Source organism: Plasmodium relictum, assembly GCF_900005765.1.
Source record: "Plasmodium relictum strain SGS1 genome assembly, chromosome: 1".
In the NCBI taxonomy this organism is placed as follows: Eukaryota; Apicomplexa; class Aconoidasida; order Haemosporida; family Plasmodiidae; genus Plasmodium; species Plasmodium relictum.
Window position 1 is genome coordinate 403057 of NC_041679.1, and position 22056 is coordinate 425112.

At 17.3% G+C, this 22056-nt stretch overlaps 6 protein-coding genes across 6 annotated transcripts; 1 reads left to right on the forward strand and 5 right to left on the reverse strand.

Moving 5' to 3' along the window:
• Positions 1–1803: 1803 nt before the first annotated feature.
• On the reverse strand, positions 1804–3172 carry PRELSG_0109600 (coatomer epsilon subunit, putative; the record flags this gene model as incomplete). The annotated part of the gene is made up of 2 exons (XM_028678934.1): positions 1804–2631; positions 3155–3172. The coding sequence occupies 2 exons, from the start codon at positions 3170–3172 to the stop codon at positions 1804–1806; spliced, it is 846 nt and encodes a 281-aa protein (XP_028531456.1).
• Positions 3173–3793: 621 nt separating this feature from the next.
• Positions 3794–4839, reverse strand: PRELSG_0109700 (ubiquitin regulatory protein, putative; the record flags this gene model as incomplete). The annotated part of the gene is made up of 2 exons (XM_028678945.1): positions 3794–4421; positions 4700–4839. The coding sequence occupies 2 exons, from the start codon at positions 4837–4839 to the stop codon at positions 3794–3796; spliced, it is 768 nt and encodes a 255-aa protein (XP_028531457.1).
• A 3287-nt stretch (positions 4840–8126) lies between these two features.
• On the forward strand, positions 8127–9698 carry PRELSG_0109800 (plasmepsin X, putative; the record flags this gene model as incomplete). The annotated part of the gene is made up of 1 exon (XM_028678956.1): positions 8127–9698. The coding sequence occupies one exon, from the start codon at positions 8127–8129 to the stop codon at positions 9696–9698; it is 1572 nt and encodes a 523-aa protein (XP_028531458.1).
• A 1239-nt stretch (positions 9699–10937) lies between these two features.
• Positions 10938–15161, reverse strand: PRELSG_0109900 (AP-3 complex subunit delta, putative; the record flags this gene model as incomplete). The annotated part of the gene is made up of 3 exons (XM_028678967.1): positions 10938–11137; positions 11223–11454; positions 11553–15161. The coding sequence occupies 3 exons, from the start codon at positions 15159–15161 to the stop codon at positions 10938–10940; spliced, it is 4041 nt and encodes a 1346-aa protein (XP_028531459.1).
• A 783-nt stretch (positions 15162–15944) lies between these two features.
• Positions 15945–19097, reverse strand: PRELSG_0110000 (conserved Plasmodium protein, unknown function; the record flags this gene model as incomplete). The annotated part of the gene is made up of 1 exon (XM_028678978.1): positions 15945–19097. One exon carries the CDS (start codon positions 19095–19097, stop codon positions 15945–15947), a length of 3153 nt encoding a protein of 1050 aa, XP_028531460.1.
• Positions 19098–20016: 919 nt separating this feature from the next.
• On the reverse strand, positions 20017–21408 carry PRELSG_0110100 (tyrosine--tRNA ligase, putative; the record flags this gene model as incomplete). The annotated part of the gene is made up of 3 exons (XM_028678989.1): positions 20017–20210; positions 20332–21039; positions 21192–21408. The coding sequence occupies 3 exons, from the start codon at positions 21406–21408 to the stop codon at positions 20017–20019; spliced, it is 1119 nt and encodes a 372-aa protein (XP_028531461.1).
• Positions 21409–22056: the final 648 nt, after the last annotated feature.

Here is a 22056-nt window from a genome sequence, read left to right on the forward strand (position 1 = left end):
ACTTTACTATTTTTATTTTTATATCAATTTATTTAAATTATTTGTTTTATTTTACTTAAATTTTTTTTTTTTACATAATTTTTTTTAATACTTTTAAAGAAATATAAAAATAGTATTTTTTATAATGCATACAACATGTAGTTTTTATAAAAATAAAAGTATATACAAAAAAATAAAAATGAAATAAAACAAAAATATAAATGTAAAAAACTTTTATATTTAAATTTTTAATTGTTGTTTGGGTAATTAATATATACATATATATATATTTTTCCTATTATAATAAATACGATAAACAGTTTTCCCTTTTAATTTCTTTTTTATTTATTCCTGTATCTTAATTTATATTAAAAAGTATATAATATATATCACTTTAATTATACTTATATAAAGGTGTAAACTTTATTTTTCTATATTAGAAATATACTTATGAATTTTAATATGTATTTTAACATATTTTACACCTGATTAAATGTTATTTCTATATTATTCTTTTTAAAATACATATATATATTAAAAAAAATACCTAAGTGCATTAAAATGAATTAATTTGAGAAAATGTACAAGTAAATTATTTTAAATAGAACATAGAAAAAAGCAAAAATATCAAAAAAAAAAAAAAAAATGAAAAAAAAATAAGATTTAATGTTTCAAAAATGTTCATAAAATGCGAATTTTTTTTCTCTTTGATTCATGAATAAATATGCATATATTTCTATCATTATTTATGTACTCAATTTTTTTCTCAACAAATACACTTGAAAAAAATATCATTAAAGCTTAAATTTTCATTATTTTATTTTTTGTATTATTTCTTATAATAGAATATATAGCAAAATATTTCTTAATAATTTTTATTTTTGAATTCTAAAATTGATTCATTAAGATCAGTAAAAAATTATTTACGCATGAACAAAATTTATCTTATATAAAATATACAATAGAAAAATATTTTTCTTTTATTGGAATAATTCTATTATTCATAACACTTTTTTTTATATTTAAAAAATAATTATTTAGAATTTATTATTATTTTATTTTATTTTACTTTATTTTATTTGTTTTTTTTTTTTTTTTTTATGTGATATTTTCTTGTGTAAGATTAATTTTATAAATAATGTTTAAATTACCATTTTACAGTTTTAATAAAAATTCCTTATTAGTACAATGTTTTAAGGGAGCCTGTTTATATTATATTCCCCAAAATTTAATCGTTATTAGTGCTTTCATATATTATAAATATAAAGTATAACAAATAAAAATAAAACATAAGAATTTTAACTTTTTTTTTCTTTTTTTTTTTTTTCTAAACATTTCTTTCATAAAAATATTTATGATCCAAAAATATAATTTTAACTTTTATTTATTTACAGAAGAGTCAGTTAACAAATGGTGAAAAGGTAAACATAAAAAATTATGATGAAAGAATAGATAAATTTTTAATAGGAAAAAAACTAAATAAAGAAGACATATCATTACAAAAAAAAGGAAATTTATATGCCATATCACTAATATAAAAAAAGTTTATATGATAAATCCTAAATAATTAAATATATATATATATATATATAAGTTAAATAAACTTTTTTTTTATCTCTATCTTGCAAATTTATAAATATATATTGTTAAATCATTTCACAAGCATATAAGTAGTATATATAAATGATTTTATTATTATTATTTTTTTTTTATACAAAATAAAAATTTAAACTGGTAAATTTATTATTTTTTCCATATATAAATACTTTGTTTTATTAACTAGATAAACTAGTATTTTTTTTCTTTCAATATATTATAAAAATATTAAAATTCACTAACAAAATTATCTATTTCAAAATCAATTTTTTTTAGAACATTTATACTATCATGAATTGGGAAAAAATCATAAAGTTTTTTTAAATATTCATTTGCTTCATCTACTTCATACAAATATAAAGAACAAGTAATTAAATTATATATTATATCACCATTATTTATTTCATTTTTTAAAGAGTTCTTCAAGAATTCTTTAGCATCATTAAACTCATAGCTTATAATATTAGATACACTTTTACCATTTAATATAATTGTAGAAAAATCATTCACAACAGATGAGTATAAAGATTCTAAATCATCAAAAATCAAAAAAGATTCTTTATAATTATCATTATATAAATAATATATTGCCAAAGCAATTTTTATTATTGGTATTTCATCATTCACCTTTAAATATTCATCTATTATTTGCTTTGCTAAATCATTTCTATTTATACTTAATAAAAGAAATATTTTAGCTGCTTTTACTTCAACAGTGCCATCTTCCAATAAATCAAAACATTCGTCTAATAAATCATTATCAAAAAATATTCTGCTTTTTAATATATTTACATTCGTTGAAGATACCTTTAATTTTTTTATCTCAGGTAATACATCTTCTTTTTCACCTAAGTAGTAATATTTGTAGTATAAATACAGAAAATATAAATTTTCATTTTTCTCATATTTTAAATTCAATATAAAATCCTTCTTTATATTATTAATCATATATATTTGATATATATATTCATCTGCTTCTTTTTTTTCTTCTTCCCCTATATTATCATAATTATTCAAACAATAGTTATTAAAACCTGCATAAAAATAATCCCTTATCTACAAAAAAGAAAAAAAAAATTGATAAAAAAAGAAAGGATAAAGCGTTAAAAAATTTAGGAAAATATGCATTTTAAATGATAAAAATGAATTATAATAATATGTTCGATACAAAACTATTAATTGTATTACTATAATATAAAATAAATTATTAATTATACTAATACGTTGTGGGATATATTAATACAGCATTTAAATATAATACTATTATATATTACATAAAAAAAAAATTACGTAAATTATTTTATTTGTATAATAGAATAAACATTTCTTTATAATTATTATCAAATTTTATTAATTTCTATACAAACTTAAGAAACTGTTTATATTATACACAATATCATCTTATAATATTCTTTTATTTATATATCTTGAATATAATATGAACTTTTAAAAATACATATGCACACACATTTGTTTAATAAATCATGTAGATCAGGAAATGTAAAGAAAAAAAAGAAATTTTTTCTTTATAGAAAGATTTATTTAAATATTTAGTTTTAAATGTAAATAATTTTTTTACTTGTAATGTGTCATCCATTTTAAGTATATTAAAAGATTATTAAATAAGATGAAAATAAATTCCTTATATTTTTTAAAATACTTTTAAAAAAATATACTCTTAGCTTATAATTCAGTAAATTAAATTAAAAATTAAGTATTTAAATAAAAAATTTATTCATATTTTTTTTAAAAATTAAAGAATATATTTAGTTTAATGTTGAAAAAATTGTATGAAAGTTATTTTTTTATTACATACTAAAAATAAATATATAATTTTGGCCTCTTAAATACATTTTTTTTTTTTTTCAGAATAATTTTTCATTTTCTTATTCATCTATTTCCTAATTATTTTTTTTCATTTGTTATCTTTATCACTTTATTTATATTTTATTTTATTTTATTTTAATTTTTTTTTTTTTTTATTTTTTATTTTATACATATATTTATACATATAACAAATTATTTTATCCTTTTACATAAAAAATAAATGTTATGAACATAAAAAAAGATATAACAAAAAGATAAAAAAAAAAAAAAAAATTAAAATTAAAGAAATATATAATTATGTATTTTTTTGAAATTATTCGAGAATTTTCTAAAAAATAAAAAATATCATAATTTTTTTTTTCTTTTCATAATAAAAATTGGTTACATATTGTTATGAAGTAAGTTTTTGTGTTATAATAGTATCTAAAAGTTTAGCACTTTTTAATGTCTGTTCATTTCTTTCAATTAATTTAAGTGGAAAATCAAAATAAAGTGAAAAATTAATGGGTGTGACACTATGAACATATTGAAACAAATCTTCTACTGTATGATCATGATTAAATTTTTGAGTAATTTTCCTTCCATTATATAATCTTACATGTAAAATTGTTGTTGGTTTATTTTCATCTACATCTATTTTCTTAACTTCACCTGGAGAAGATAATAGTAATTTATTTATTTCTTCTTCACTTGTATTTGATGCATTTCCTCCTAATTTTATACCTTGCCCTTTATATAAATCATCACCTTTTTTTTTTTTTTTTATATATATTTGATTGCTTTTATCTTTCAATGCAACATTCACTGTTTTATCTTTTGAAGCTAATTCTTTAGGTAAAATTCCAGCTTCAATATTTTCCAAGAATTTTTTATTTTCTTCTACTTCTAAATCACGAAATTCACCATCATCTATTATAAATCCATTTTTGTATAAAGTGATATGCCTGCAGTTTTCTGACAATTTTGAGCTCATAAAGTTTTGAACTAAATCATCATCTGAATTTTCAACTTCTAATCCACTATAAAATATTTTTAAAAAAATATTTTATTTCAATGTATATATAAAATAGCACAATATTGAAATAACACAAAAAATATTTCATATTATAACACAAAAAAATATATATATTAAAAGGATTACTTTCTATTAAATTTTGCTAGTTCTTTTATTTTTTTTTATAAATAATAATTATTATTGTTATTTTATTATTCTGGTTTTATTATTTTAAAAACTTAAAAAAACATATATAAACACTTAATAAAAATATTAAACATTTAACTAAAGAAATGTAATAACCTGTTATGGCCTCCTGTATAATGGGCTATTCGTTCTTTTTTTTTCTTTTCATCCTTTCTTAAATCACTTAGCGATCTAAATAATTTATAAAAAAAATTATGTATATACTTTTCCTTTTTTGATAATAGACATATTTTCATATATATATATATATATATATATATATATATATTTTATAAAAGGAATAGAACATGTATTATACTAAATGTATTATTAACCCAACATCAGTTTTATTTAGGCATTATAATAAATGAAAAGTATATTAATATTTTTAAAAAAATATTTTTTTTATTAAAAAATTTTATCTTTTAACTTTATTTTCTCTTTTTTCTAAACCGTATATTTATATACATCTAGAAACTATTATGTATTACGTTTCTATTTTTTTCTAGGAATTTAATCTTATATACATATTAGTATTAGTAAACAATTTTTCATTAAAATAAACGTATAAACTTTACACAAACAAATTAAAGTAGATATATTCAATACAATATAAACATATACTACACATACTCAATTGTAGTTTAATTATAATAATATATTATTAGTAAATTTAAAAAAGTCCCAATATTTTCCAATAAAAACATATATATATATACTCATTTTTTTCTTTTTTAAGCGTGTATATATATGTTAATTCTATAGAAATAATTCCATTTATTTAATAACAAAAAAAAAAAAAAAAAAAAAAAAAAAATCCTTTCTTTTATTCATAAAATTTTAATTAAATATATAAATTATATTCCTTAAACCAATATGAAATATACATTATAAATATATATACCTTATGTTCGACATGATTTCCAATTATTATAAGCTCCTATTTAACTTAAATATTTTATATAAAATATCCACTCAAGGCTTAATGTGAGCTAACAATATTTTTACAAATAAATATGACTTGTTTTAGTATAAAATTGTAGTTTTTGAAATATAAAATATTACAATAATAATTATTTCATATAATTTCTTTTCTTCATACATATATATATATATATAATATATATATATATATATTTTTTTTTTTATATAAAAATTTAAACATGAGTTATTTTTTTTTTATATATTAAAAATTAATGTATCCAAAAGGCTATAAAAATGAAGAATAAAACCCCAAATTATTTTTTTTTATAATATTATATAAACATATTTTTTAATTATATTTTTAATGGAGATATATTAAAAGTAAGAAAAATTAAAGAGAAAAAGAAACTTTAGTTCATGATAATTATAAAATAATCCATTCATTTACAACACTATTTCCTTAAAATATATATATATATTTTTTTAATACATAATTTTATTCATTCCAAAGTCCAGATTAATGCACATATTTTGCCACTATATTTTTGCACGATTATACTATATAAAAAATAGATAAAAAGTTTAAAAGGATTACTGTTTCTTTTTTTTTATTTATACTTTTACAAAAACTTTAAAGAAATATTTCTGTTTTTATGATTTCATTTTAAATACTAGTTTTAAATATTTTATTTTTTGTTTAATTTCCACATTAAACTATAACTCAACTTCCAAAATAAAAATTTATATATATTATATTTCTCTTTGATTATAAATGTAAATAATAATATATTCAACCATTTATAAAAAAAAATAAAATAAATAGATAAATAGTGACAAAAATTCTTATAATAAATTTTTTGTTTTCATAAAACAGTATCATAAGTAAAATCAGTCATGAGATGTACATTACATTTTTTTATTTCATTTTTTTTTTTTTATAGCCTATTTTCTACATAGAAATAAATTCTAAAAAAATTAAACCTCAAAAAAAATAAAAGTGAGTAAATATTCAATAGACAAATTTCAATATGTTAATTCTTTTAACATAAGAAATGCCGAAATTTAATAATTATTTATATTGTTTCTTTTGATAAAAAGGGTTAAAAGGAAAAAATGAAAAATTTAAAACTCTTTTAAAAATAAAAGAAAAGAATAATACACTAATTAAATAATTTATAATAGATTTACAAAAGAATTTTTTGTTAAAAAAGTGAGGAATTAATATTAAAAAAAATACTAAAAAAAAATTTATGTTTTTTTTCATTCTTTAGCTAGCTATACTGTGAAAAAAAAAATTCACATAAATAGCTAAATAATCGTTTTGTAAGTTTTGAACGGGAATTTTTTTTTTTTAACAATGTAAATTTCAAAAAAATAATACTTTTTTTTATATTAGTGTCAATATATCTAAGTTCTTTTTTAAATTTGAAAAAAATATTAGTTAAATGATTCTATTCATAAGCTTTTATGTGTGGAACAATTAATTTTTAAAAACTGTACACAACTGCAAAAATTTTATGTTTTTTTTTTTTTTTTTTGCATGAAATAAAATATTTACACTTAAAGCTATAGTTCACAAGAAAAATACAAATTCTTCACCATCCTTATTTGAAATCCTTTTTTTCATATATTTCAATATTTTATCAAGCTTCATTTATGTTCATTTCCTAGACATTTCAATAACTTGACTCTCATAAACTTAATCTATTAAGCATTTCCCTTTTTTTTTTTCTTTTTTTTTTTCTTTTTTTTTTTCCTTTTTTTTTTTTTTTTTTAATTTACCAAAATGATCAAGAAACATGATTTTTAACTCGTTCAAAGGTGAATAGATCATGCAAACAAAAAAATATATCATTGACATTTAAAATTTAATAAATATTAAAATAAATATAAATTGAATTTATCATCTGAAAATTAAATTAAAATTTTTTTTTTTTTTTATGTAAAAGTTGCTGCGGAATCAAACTGCTTTTAATTTTTTGATTGACTCTTTTTTATTAATGGTTACAACAAAAATTCAATATAAATATTAACAAAAAAAATTTTTTTTATTATTAACAACTCATAACTTTTATATAAATATATATATATATATATATATATATATATATATATATATTTTTTTATAATACCTTTTAATATATATATTTTTGTAACACTTGCATGAACAACTCTACTAAGTAGTCCATTATTTACATACAAACTTTTTGGCGTCATACAAATTAATATTTATATATACATAAAAATATTTTATTTTTTATTTTTCATTTTTTTAAATATATTTACACCAATATATATTCACATAAAACACATCATTTCTTCTATTATCCATAATTTATTTTAATCTTTAATGTGAATCAAGTGTTGTATGTTTGTTTTTAGGAGTTATCATTTTTTTAAATTTTATCGTGAAAACAAAAGCATCTACAATATGATACATCAATTATTTATCAGATAATTTTATCTATAAAGTAATAAAAATTTCCATATACAATACGTACAAATCAACTTTTAATCATTTATATATAAGGTCCTATTTAAGACTCTATATGAAAAAAAAAAAAAAAAAACCAAAAGACACATAAAAAAAAAAAATAAAATAAAACAGTAATCAGAAGAAATGAAAAGAATTAAGAATTTAGCATTTTTGTATATTGCTTTATTTTTTTTTTATATATTTGAAGGTGTCTTTTGTGATAAATTATATGCACTTGGAACAAATCCTATCCCTTGTTCAGAATGCCATAATATATACAATTGCACTGCATGCATATATGAAGAAAAAGAAGCATCACATACAATACCTTTAAAATTAAATAAAAAAAATATTCATGATCATAATAATCTTAAAAAGCATCATGAATCACTAAAATTAGGCAATGTAAAATTTTATGTAAATAGAGGGGAAGGTATTTCCGGAAGTTTTGGACATAATTCAGGAAATTCTCTAGATGATATAGATATTATAAATGAAGAAATAAAAAAAAGAAAAAAACTAATCTTAAATAAAAATTTTTTGGAATTTACTGATTATACGAAGACAGACTTATCTGATTTTTTTCCTGGTATACACAGGCATAAATATGAAGGAAATAATTTTAATATTGAAAAAAACTTTATTGATTTACATAATAAAAATGCCACTATCGAGCAAACTAGTGATAATGTATTTTTAGTTCCTTTAAAGCACTTGAGAGATAGTCAATTTGTTGGAAAGTTACTAATAGGTACTCCCTCTCAAGAAATGCATCCCATTTTTGATACAGGAAGCACAAATTTATGGATAGTTACAACTAAATGCGAAGAAGAATCTTGTAGAAAAGTAAACAGATATAACCCTAATAAATCAAAAACATTTCGAAGATCATTAATAGGAAAACGTTTACGTATAGTTTTTGGTTCTGGTTCTATTTCTGGATCTATAGGAACTGAGACTTTTATATTAGGAGAACATATAGTGAGAAATCAAACTTTTGGATTAGTTGAAAGCGAGTCTGACAATAATAAAAATGGTAGCGATAATATTTTTGAATATATCCAATTTGAAGGAATAGTTGGTTTAGGATTTCCAAAAATGTTATCAGCTGGAAACATTTCCTTTTTTGATAATTTAGTAAATCAAAACAAGAATGTTCTTGAACAATTTTCATTTTATATATCTCCATATGACGATACATCAGCTTTTATGATAGGAGGTATAAGCAGATCATTTTATGAAGGAAAAGTTTATATGCTACCGGTTGTTAAAGAATATTATTGGGAAGTCAAATTAGATGCTATATATGTAGGAGATGAAAAAATATGTTGTGAAGAAGAAAGTTATGCAATATTTGATACAGGTACATCATATAATACCATGCCCAGTACTCGTATGCAAACATTTTTAAATTTAGTACCTTCTAGTACTTGTAACGAAGATAATTACCAGGAAGTCCTAAAAAATTACCCTAATATTAAATATGTTTTTGGAAATTTAATAGTTGAATTGATTCCTGAGGAATATATGATTTTAAATGAAGATACATGCATACCTGCATATATGCAAATCGATGTTCCATCAGAAAACAATAATGCCTATTTACTTGGTAGTATATCATTTATGAGGCATTATTTTACTGTTTTTATAAGAGGATCAGAAAACAAACCATCCATGGTTGGAATAGCTAAAGCCAAAAAAAATATTAAAGTTTAAGACATTTAAAAAAAAAATGTTTAAGAAATATCAGAATTACATAATAATAAATTCACATAAATTATTAAAAATTTTGAAAACCAATATATATATATATTAACGAGATAAACAAAAAAATATACTATATATATAATAATCGTTACTACAATTAATTTGAAAAATATATTATGGAGCAACTTAAAATTAAGGGAAATAAAATCAATACAAAAGCTAATTAATTAATTATACATATATATATTATTGAAGAATTATTAATAGAAATAAAATTATAATATTTAATGTATATTTACCTCTATTACAAAAAAAAAAAAAAAGAGTAAATTAAATTAAATAAAATAAAGTAATAAAATAAAGAATATGTATTATAGTTCATCTTTTTATGTCTAAAAACAAAATTTATTTATTCATGAATATAATTTATCATTTTAAAATACTAATTAATCATCTATTATTTAATTTTTTGCTTTTTTTTTCTTATTTTATTAATATTTTTTTTATTTTTTATTTTTTTTCGTAAATATTCTAACATTTATTTTTTTGTTCGTTAAAAAATTTTCAATATCATATAATTAAACTTTTTTTGAATTGTCAATTAAAAATTTATTTAATAAGATAAAAAACATATCCTAATTTATAACCCTTACATTTATTAATATTTAAATATTAAATAATTAAATTAAAAACATTTTAAAATATTAAAATATATTATTACATCAATAAGACTATTATTATACTAAAATAAAAAATAAAAATATATATTCTAAAATATATATTTTAATTTTTTATGACAGTTTTATTGATGATATATAATATAAATATATACTAACTAATGCATCATTCAATGGATCATACCTCACAAAAAAATATATCTATTTTTTTTTACATTTAATAAACAAAAAAAACAAAATTTAAATTAATTAAAACATTAAATAGGCTAAATAATATTTCATAAAAAAAAATAAGGAACAATTGGATATATTTTGCATATTTAGAAAAATTCTAGTATTTTCATTTACGTTATTCAAAAGAAATGCATATAGAAGCTAATAAAAATTTATAAAAAAAATGAAATAAATAATCAATCATATATATTTATCTAAATATAAAAAAATTATGAAATTGAAAAAAAATAAAAACATGTGTTTAAAACTTTTTTCTAAAAAGTAATCTAAAAATATACAATAAATGTTTTTATAGAATTTTTTTTTTTAATCTACAAGATGTTATATTTGAAATTAACTATTCTTCATTAAAGTATTCAATTTTAATTTTTTGTAAAAATATTTTTTTCAAATAGAATCCAAAATAATTAAGTACTTGATTACATAAGTCTTCTGAATCATTTAATATTTTCATTTTTATAGTTACATCATAAAAACGCAAGTTATCTATTTCATTTTTTGCTTTATGTTGAACATTAACGAGTAGAATTATTTTGTCTATAAAAATTAATTTTTATAAAAAAAAAATTGTATATATATATATTTAAAATAAAACAATATGTATTTAAAAAAAAATTTCTACCTTCTAAATTTTGTTTTGTTATGGAATTTTTTATACAAAAAATTAAGCGAAGCTCATCTAAATCCGCATTGTTTTGAAAATTAAAAAAAATATTTTTCATATTAAAAAAGTAAAAATTTAAATATTCAGATAAAAATAAAAAATAATTGAAAATATATTTATTTATATTTAAGTTTTTTTTTATTTCTATCTCATAGGTCATATTTCTAAATTTCCCATTTTTTTTATTTACCTAAAAAAAAAAAAAAAAAATTTGATTAAATTCTATAAAATATATATTAACAATTACTTATAAAAATGGCCATTTTTTTTTTTTTTTTCTCATTTTACATTTTTAAATTCATCTACAGATAAATGAAGGGGCTGAATATTTGCATATGGAATATGTAAATTTTTATTTTCGTAATTTTTAAAATTATATAAATAATCATAACTTAATTTAATAAAAGATATATTATTCTTATATTTTAGAGATATTATATAATTCTCATTAAAAATTTCTACATTTGTTATTTTTTTAACACATTTATCATTTTCATTATTTATATAACGGTAATCATTTAATGTCTCTTTTTGATTATTCTTATCGAAGTTTATTCCATAAAAATTATTTGTATCATCATCAATAAATTCAAAATTATTATAATTCTTACTATTTAATATATTATCATATTTTATTACGTCAGAAGAACTATACAGATTGAAATTATTTATTATAATTTCCTTGTCTAATAATTCAATATATAAGAATAATAAACAGTCTCCTTTATTAATTTGAAAATATAATTTAAAATGTTCATTTTTATCAATTAAGAAAAAAATATTTTTACTTTTCCATATTTTCATATATTCCTTCTGTTTTTCTACTAATACATAAAAATCGTTTTCTAATATATTTTTTTCTATATGTTCATTTGGTTTTTCTTTGTTTAAATTTTTTTCGTTATTATTATCAGTAACATTCGATACTGTATTAACCGAATATATTTCTTGGTATTCATTCTTTTTTTTTTCTTCTTTTTTTTCGTTTTCTTCAGTATCGTAAAAAAAAGAATCACTATATTTAAAAGGCTTTTCAAAATTAAACTTTACATCATTTTCTTTAAATTCTAAAAAATTAGTAAAATAATTATAAAAATTAAAAGTATCTTCATTTTTTTTGTTATTTAAAAGAGCTAAGATATTTTTTAACATAAAACATTTATCCAAGTTTACTACATCATTTTTCTTATTTATTAAATAATTGATATGATGCTCTAATTTTTGAAAATAAAAATGTAAATCCTCATTTTCCTTGAATTGATAAAAAAAAATAAAAATTTTAGTAATATTCCATAATATACTACTTGAACTAAAGTTAATAAAAAATAAATATAATGAAAAGAAAAATATTTTTAAAAATTCACTGTTTTTAAATTCTTTTATTTTATCATATGCTTCTTCAACATAAATGCTAATGAAATAAATAATGAATTCAAAAGAAGCAACATCTATACAATTTAAATCTTGATATTTGCATTTTCCTTTGTTATGATTTATCTTATCATATAAATTTAATATTATAATAATATATTCAAATATATCATATTTATTTAATTTTTCAAATTCTTTGAATTCTTTTTTAAAATTATATATATCGTTAATTATTATCATATTATAGTTTTCATCATTGTAAACATTATTTATAATTTTGAACTTTTCTTTTTCAATATTTTTATATAATGAACCATTAACTTTATCATTCATATCATTAGTACCACAATATATTTTGCTTATATTATCCTTCTTTTTATCTTCATTATTATTATTATCATTCCTATTTTCCTCATTATTTTTTATGTTATTATTCTCATAACATTTGGAATTCTTATAATAGTCCAAATAATTATTACTGCATATTTCATTAGTATTCACTGTTTCGAAATTTTTTTTACTTTTCTGTGCATCATCTAAAGTATAATGAATCTTTTCTAAATTATTTTTTATAATTATTATTCCGTATGTTATTGTAAAAATACTACTTAAAAATATTGTAGTCATGTGTGTTTCCTTTATTTCTTTATTTATTTGAAGAATTTGTTTAAGTGTATCTAATGCTTTATTATGATTATTTAAGCATAATATATAAAATAAAATAAAAATATATAAATTTATATTCTCCATATTATTTAAATTATTCTTTCCATATTTTAAAATCACATTTATATATTCATCTGAAAAATCATTTTCTACATTGTTATATAAATATACAATAATATTATAAGCAATATTCTGAAAATTGTTTTTATTTATTAAATAATATAAGATATTCAATAAATTTTTTCTAATAGTAAAATCTTTTTGATAAAAATTTTTTAAAATATTATGAGAAAAATCATTTAATAAGTCATACTCCACAAAAGCATCATATAAATCAGTGATGACAAACACATATTTGTATAATTTAGTTGTAATATATACTATATTTTTATCTTCACTAAAAAAATATTTTAATAATTGTTTAAAACAGTAATATAAGAATTTATCAAAATTATTAGAATAATTAATATCAATTATTTCGTTAGCCATTTTGTTATTTTCTTTAATTATTTTATTCTCTGAAGTCACAATATTTTCCTGACTACTATTTTTATCAATTTCAATAACATTATTATTATTAACTGTACTTTTTTTTTCTGATTGAATATTATTAGTTATATATTGATCAATTTTTATATCAATATTATAAATCCTTTTGTAATTAAAAAGGATAAACTCAAAGCATTCAAATACAATGCTTTTTGCTTTATTTGTGTAAAATATATGAATTATTATAGATAAAAATTTCTTATAAATTCTTATTTCATATTTTATTAATTTATTAAGAAATTTAATTATTTTTATTAGCTTCCAATTATCTATTAAACTTAATCTTTCATTTAAAATATTGTAAATAAAAGGAATAAAAGACAAAAACTTTTTCAAGTATTCTGAAACGGAATGAACACTATCTAAATTGTTTCTATCTTCATCTTCATCTTTTCTTTTTTCATTTGTTTTTTTGTATTTTTCATTATTACTTTTTTGATCATTTTTTTCTAATGTAGAGAATATTTCAGCTAATATATTAATAATTAAGCAACAAAGAAAGGTATTATTTCGATACGTATAGTCAATTTCATCATTTGGAGTTTTCTCATAAGAAGTGCTCTGATTATTATAAAGAGAAATAAACTGTTTTTTTATAAAATCTAAAAACAAATGTAAAATATCTAAATTGCTAATAACTAATTTATAAAAACATATAATGGCTTTTTTTCTAATGTACATGTAACTACTATTTAATAACAAAAAAATATCATTGTATATATTACTACTCATAATATCAGTACAAATATTACTTATACTATTTAAAATTAAAACTGTATTAAAAATTTTTAAATCTTTATTCATATTTAAGCCAGGAACAAATTGACTTTTATTAGATTCAATTTTATTAAATAAATTGATGTTATCTTTAATTAATGCACTACTTAAATTAGATATAGAATTTATAACAGTAGTTTTTGCATTATTTTCACTGTTTGCAATATTTTCTTTACTTAATTCTTTTTTAAATAAATTAATTGATAAAAAAATAATATCGACATTATCATTAATATTATTCAAAAAAAAATAACCTCTTCTTTTTAAAACATATTTATTACAAGTTAAAAGCTCAATAACAGAGAAATTATATTCTTTATCAATTTTCTTACCAAACATTTGTAAATATAACAGTTTTAATAATATAAATGATTTTTCTTTAATAATAGAATTCAGAACAAATATTTTATCATTCTGCTTTCTTTTTTCTAGGTCCTTTAATTTATTTACACATATTTGATAATTTTTTTCTAAGTTTTTTACACTATCATCTCTTTTTATATCTTTTATTAATTCAATAAATGAACTATCCATCTTTAACTACTCTATAATTTTCCTACGTATTAATATCAAATTTTTTTTAAATAGAAATATATTTATGTAATTAAATTTATATATATGTGAATACATATATATATTCTATTTTTATCATTCCAAATTTTTTTATGTTCATACATTTCTATTAATAAAATATGCTATTTTATAGAAAGCAAATTTATATAAATTTTCTTATTTTGTTACTTTATTTTTATTCATTTCTTTTTTTTTTTTTTTTTTTTTATATATATTTGATTCATTTATTACACAATCTTCAATTTTTTTTTATTTTAGTTACATAATATTTTTCGTGTATTTTTCTTATATTTATTTTTTTTTTTTAATTACAAAGTTACATAATTAAAACAGATACTTTAATCATAAGAAAAAAAAAAAAAAAATTGTTTTTAAAGTAAATAAAATGTTAATATATTTTATTTTAATAAAAATATTATTTTCTTTTATATATAGTTATGAAAGCTTTTTGATTAAAAATACATAAATTTTATTTTTTATTTAAAGAAAAAAGGAAGAAATATAAAGTTCAAACAATTACAAAAAACAATTAAAAAGAATAAGTGTATTATTATATTTAAAACTATAAATTTTACTAATTTTGAAGTTTTAAAACTAAAAAAAAAAAAAAGAATGAAAATGTGATAATTTTTGAAAATAATATATATACATCTCTATAAAAATTTTAAAGTATACACAAATTTTAATATATTACAAAAAAATATATACTAGTGTTTTAAATTATATTTTCTCTTTTTTCATTTATTAAAAAAAATGAAAATATATTTTATCTATTGTCTGATTTAAAAGTGATAAATGATCATTAAATCCACTATGCCCACCACTTTTAGAGAAAGAAATGTAAAAATCTTCTTTATGTTTATCTATATTATGATAATTTAAAAAATTCATTTTTTTATTTATTATTGTTAGATCTGTTGTTAGATAATAGTAATGATTTATTTCTATTTTTTTGTAATTAAAATATTTTAAGAAGTATTTAATTGAATTATAATTAGGGCATATTACATCATATTTATTTAGAAATAAAATAGCTCTATTTTTTAAGTGAATATTTTTTTCATTTATCAAAATTATTTCCTTTTTATGATTTTTTTCATTTGTAAATACTTCAAAGTAATTTGGTGTTATATTATAATAAGGGCAAAAAGAATATAAAAAAAATAAGTTTCTTTGATTATTATTCATAAAATTTTTAAATTTCCATTTTTTATAATTGTTTATATATTTTCCTTTTATGTATATATATTTTCTATAAGTTCTCAAAAAAGGAAAATTATTTTGGATATTTTTTATACATCTATAAAGAATTTTTTTTTTTTTTTCTTTTTTTTTTTTTTGGTATACTTCTATTGTGTTATTTTTTAAAAGAAGTGAGTTATCATTCATATAACCAAATATTAACATTTCTGATTTTACGTAGGGATTATTTATATTTGTTAAATTATTAAAAAAATCTAGTAACGGATTTATAAAAATAATATTTTGAACGTATTTCCTTAAATGATTTAATATATATCCGCCAAATAATCCACTATTAGAATATAAATATAAGGAAATGTTTTGCGTATCACTTATATTTTTATATTTAATAAAATTAATACAATCAATTAAATCATGAATCATTTTTATTTTTTCATAAGTTGATATATTTTTATCCTTCTTAATTTGAGTTCCCCCTGACCCTCTTATATGTAAATAAATAATAACAAAATTATTCAAAAGGTAAAAATAATATTCATCGGTATAACTGCATATATTCATCTCATTGTAAAATGGATAAACATTAATAATTGACTTACTAGAATTAGTAAAAAAAGGTAGGTGGCTTTTATAAATACTATAATTATTAGCAGTTGTATTATTTTTATATTCTTTTAATTCATCATTCTCTTCATTTACATGCTGGTAAAAATTTGTATAAGCATTATCCATTTTATATATGTTATCATTATTAATTTTTTTATAAATTAATGTAATAGGAATTTTTTTATTATCTCTTGTATTTATAAATACATCAGTTATTTCAAACTCTTTATTTTTTTGAAATATTTGTTCGAGTTCTATATCATATAGAATATTTTTACTTTTAAAGAAATACTTTTTATCTTTATATATATTTTTAGGCAATGCAATTAAGCATTTCCTCAAATTTATTACTAAACTAATATTATTTATAAATGTATTGGATATATAAAAATTTATAAAAGAATTTTCAAAAATATTGTTAACACCACACACTACACTTCCTTTTTTAATTGGGAGAACAAATATTTTTAATTTTGCAATTAATCCTTTTTCTTTTTTATTATACATATTTTTTAAAATATTAGACTTTAGATTTTTCTTATTGCCATTATCGCCATTGTTATTTTTGTTACTATAACTACTATCGTTATTATTATCATTAATTAAACAAGCATGCCTTCTAAATAAATATATTACACATATATAAGGCTTTAAAAAATATTTATATAAATAAAGAATTATCCCATATTTAGTGAAATCGAAATCTTGTAAAATGTAGTTTTCTAATGTTACCAACTTTTTTAAAAAATTATCTATTTGCATTATTTCTTTTCTTAAAAAAACCATATACTTAGGAGCATATAATATTTCGTCTTTTTTTTTCTTTTTTTTTTCTAAAATGTAATTTAATTTGTTGTCATTCATAAAATATATATCTATATTGTTACCATTTTGATATATAAAAATAATATGATGATAGAAATTTTCTAAAAAGCATTTACCTCTTAAAAAGGAACACTTAAATTGAATCAAATTTATTTGATAATTCTTATTATTTTTTTTATTATTTACATGAAGCAAAAATAATTTATTATGTAAATGGCTACCACTTAAAAGAAAAATTTTTTTTTGATCCTTACTTTTGTATAAATTTAAAAAATATTCTTCTTGTTTTTCTTCATATATTAATTTCTTATAATTAATAGAACAATTCAAATAACATTTATCACACCTGTATTGATTGTTCAATTCAGTAGATAAAAAATCTCTTTTATTTTTTAAATTCAGAAATTCTATATTTTGTATTCCAGCTTTTAAGTAAGTACAATTTGCTATCATAGAAAATTTTATTCTATATAAATTGCTATAATTACAATTAAAATTGTATTTATTATAACATTCATATATATCATTTTTTGCTTCACTTCTATTATTTTTATAATTATATATATATTCTTTTTTCAAAAAATCCTCTTTTTGTTTTAACATAAATTTATTTTTTGCTTCTTTTCTTTTCCTTTTCTTCAAATTATTTTTTACTGCATCTTCACAGCAAATGTTTTTCAAAGTATCACCATGATTTATTTTATCAATATATATATCTTTTATAGGAATAGTATTTTTAAATAAATAGCAATAATTCAAATGATCATCATTTCTTTCAATTATAAATGAAAATAGATAATTTTTATGTATCTTAAAAAATTTTATATTAAAATTTATTGGAAATATAACAACAATTTCTGATATTAAATTAGAAATAATCTTCTCATTTTTTAATACATTAATTGACTTATTTTGATAAAAATCCAAATTATTAATACATTTTCTTTTTACTTTTTTTCTGCATATCATAATATAGTCCTCACTTCTAATTTCAAAGTAAATATATCTATTTACTAATATCAATTCATCATCAATACAATTTTCAAACGATAAATAATTATTCTTTAATAATAAATGAACATCTTTTTTAATTTTATTTCTATTTTTCTCAATTCCTAATTTATAATTATTAACAAATTTGCTCAATAAATTTATTTCCTTAATATATTTGTTAATTCTACTATGTTCAAAAATATTTTTAATTTTTTCAATGTAATAATATGAATCTACTACCCTTCCAAATATATAATTGCAAATTTTCATCTCATAATAATAAAATTGGAATAATTTCAAAAATTAAAAATAAAAATATATATATATATATATCACATTATATAATTACATACTTTTATATCAAGTTATATAATTTTAAAATAAAATTTTAAATTATATAATTTTTAATTTTACTAATTTTAATTATTAAATGAGCCGTTCATTTAATATAAGTAATGTTATTTACTTTTTGTAAAATATGCATTTATATACATATAGTTTCTTTTGTTTTATTTATTTGTATTTATATTTATATTAATTTTTTTTTTTTTTTGATAAAACAATATGAAATTTAAAAGAATGTATGATAAATTTACATTTAAAATTTTAGTAAGAAAACTTCAAATATCTATAACAAGATAAAAAAAAATTGATATATTTACTAAATAAATATATATATATTTGGGAAATTATATAAATAATGTGTAATATCTAAAATATCCAAATAATATAATTTAAAATAATACATAAAAATTATAAATAACTAAATATCACATATAATTAATAGTAAGGTGGCAATGTAGAAGTATTTAAACTTTTAAATAACTACATATAAAATTAATATCATCTCAAAAAAGAAAAAAAAATTACGTAATAAATTATATTTATTTTTAATTTATATATCACATAAAATTATAAAATAATTAATGATAAAAAAGATACATATAAGTAGAATACTTATAATTCTATTTTTAAATAAAAATGAAAAAGTGTTCCTTATACCAATGCATATACATATATATATTTATGGAAAGGTTCTTAAACTAAAAATTTTCTATTTTTAATTAAAATTTTTTTTTTTCAAGAAAAAAAAAAAAAATAATTAAATAAATAACTTTAAAATTGTTATGAATTTTTGTGTCTAAAATTATATCACATTTTTAATTTATTTGTGTAAATTTTTATAAAATTATTTCGTTAATTTATATTTCTTTATTTCGTTTAATAATTTTTTTGCTTCTGCATTATTTTGAAAATGATCTCTTACTGGTTCTAGTAATTTGTTAATATAGTTGGCGACATTATCTTTTAAATCTAGTGGATGAACTAAACCACTAATATAATCATCTTCTAATTCTTTAATATTATAATATATTTTATCACCTGACAAAAATCAAATAAAAATGATATTATTTATAAAAATGTGTTATAATTTTTTTATACATATGAAAATTTTTTAAAAATTATAGGTAAAGTTTGGTATAATATATTTTTATTATCTAACCTCCATTTTTTTCTTTTCTGACTAAATGAAATTTATTATAATATGGATATATTATTGATTTTGCATAAGCAAAAATTGGATTATTTTCTATTATATTTGGTGGGCAATAAGCTTTTTTAATTTTTCTATTAACATCAGCTTCTAAGTCATCCATGAATATAGCTGAATTTTCATCTGATTTTGACATTTTTTCTTGCCCTTCTAATAATCCTGGTAGCATTTCATGAGATAAAATAATCGGTTTCTTCTTAATTTTTTTAATATCACAATACTCTCTTGCTAGCATATTTACTTTTCTTTGATCAGTTCCTAATTGACATATATCTACATTCAAAAAAAAAATATCAGCACATTGCATACATGGATATAAAATTTGAGAACAATAATTTTCTTCTCCCTCATTTCTTCCCATGATTTTTAAACATCTTTTAATTCTATTTATGTTAAAACTTCTTGATATATCAATTACTAAGGACCAATAATCATTTGGTTTTTTGTTTATTTCATCACTTGCCCATAAAAATTCGACATTTTGCATATTCATCCCACATGATTTCCAAACTTCAATAAAATAATTTCCCATTTTTTTTATCTTTTTTAAATCTCCTGACATTTTATTATTTAATTGTGCAAACCAATCAGCTATCCAAAAAATGAAAGTACAACCATTACTTGTTAATTTATTTACAATCAAACTTTTTAATAAACCTAAAAAAAAAAAAGTGTAAAAAATGTTCTTCTATTTTTCAAATTTGTTATATAAAAATGCACATTACTAATTTTACAAAATGAAATAAAAAAAATAAATAAAATAAATCATCTTTCTCATTATTCATGAAGTATTTTTTTTTTTTTTTTACCTTGAGCTATATGCATACGACCAGATGGTTCAAATCCATCATAACATATTAGTCTTCTTTTTAAAAGCAATTTTGCTTTTAATTCATCTGGTTGAATACATTCACAAGAAATTGAAATAATTTCATTAAATCTTTTATCAATATTTTCTATATTTTCTATTTGTCCATTTTTATCTTCAACTTCATTCTCTTCTCTTTTTGAAAGGTTTGCTTCCATTTTTTTTATAAAATAATTGTGTTTTTGAAATATCTTTGAATTGAATAATTTTTTAGTTTTTAAAATTTTGAACATCACAATTTCAAAATTTTAATAATAATTCTTATATTTTAAAAGAAAAAAAAATTACATTAAAGCATAAATGAATTTTTAAAGTGTGTAATTTTTTTTTTTTTTTTTTTTATTTCTTTGTTCTCAATCAAGCATATTTATAAAATCAAATGAATTAATAATATTCATTCGGATTATATAAACAAAAAGATAATTATTAATAATATTGCAAATTAAAAAAAAAAAAAATATATATATATACATATACATATTCGTATACGTAAATAAAGAATAATTTTATAAAAATGCTAAAATTTTGATATACAAGAAATAAGATATTAAATTAATACAAAACACATATCAACATAATATAATAAAGTTTACATAATAAAATGTAATAAAAATAGAAAAAAATACAATTAACTCTTATGAACAAAAGAAAAATATATCATTCTTTTTAATTTAAAAAAAAAAAAAAAAAATATTAATACATTCTTAAATATAAATATTATTTTTTATTATATTTTTTTCATTTAAAAAAAAAAAAGTTAAAGATTTCAATATATTTTTTATTCATTCCAAGTTATATTATAATAA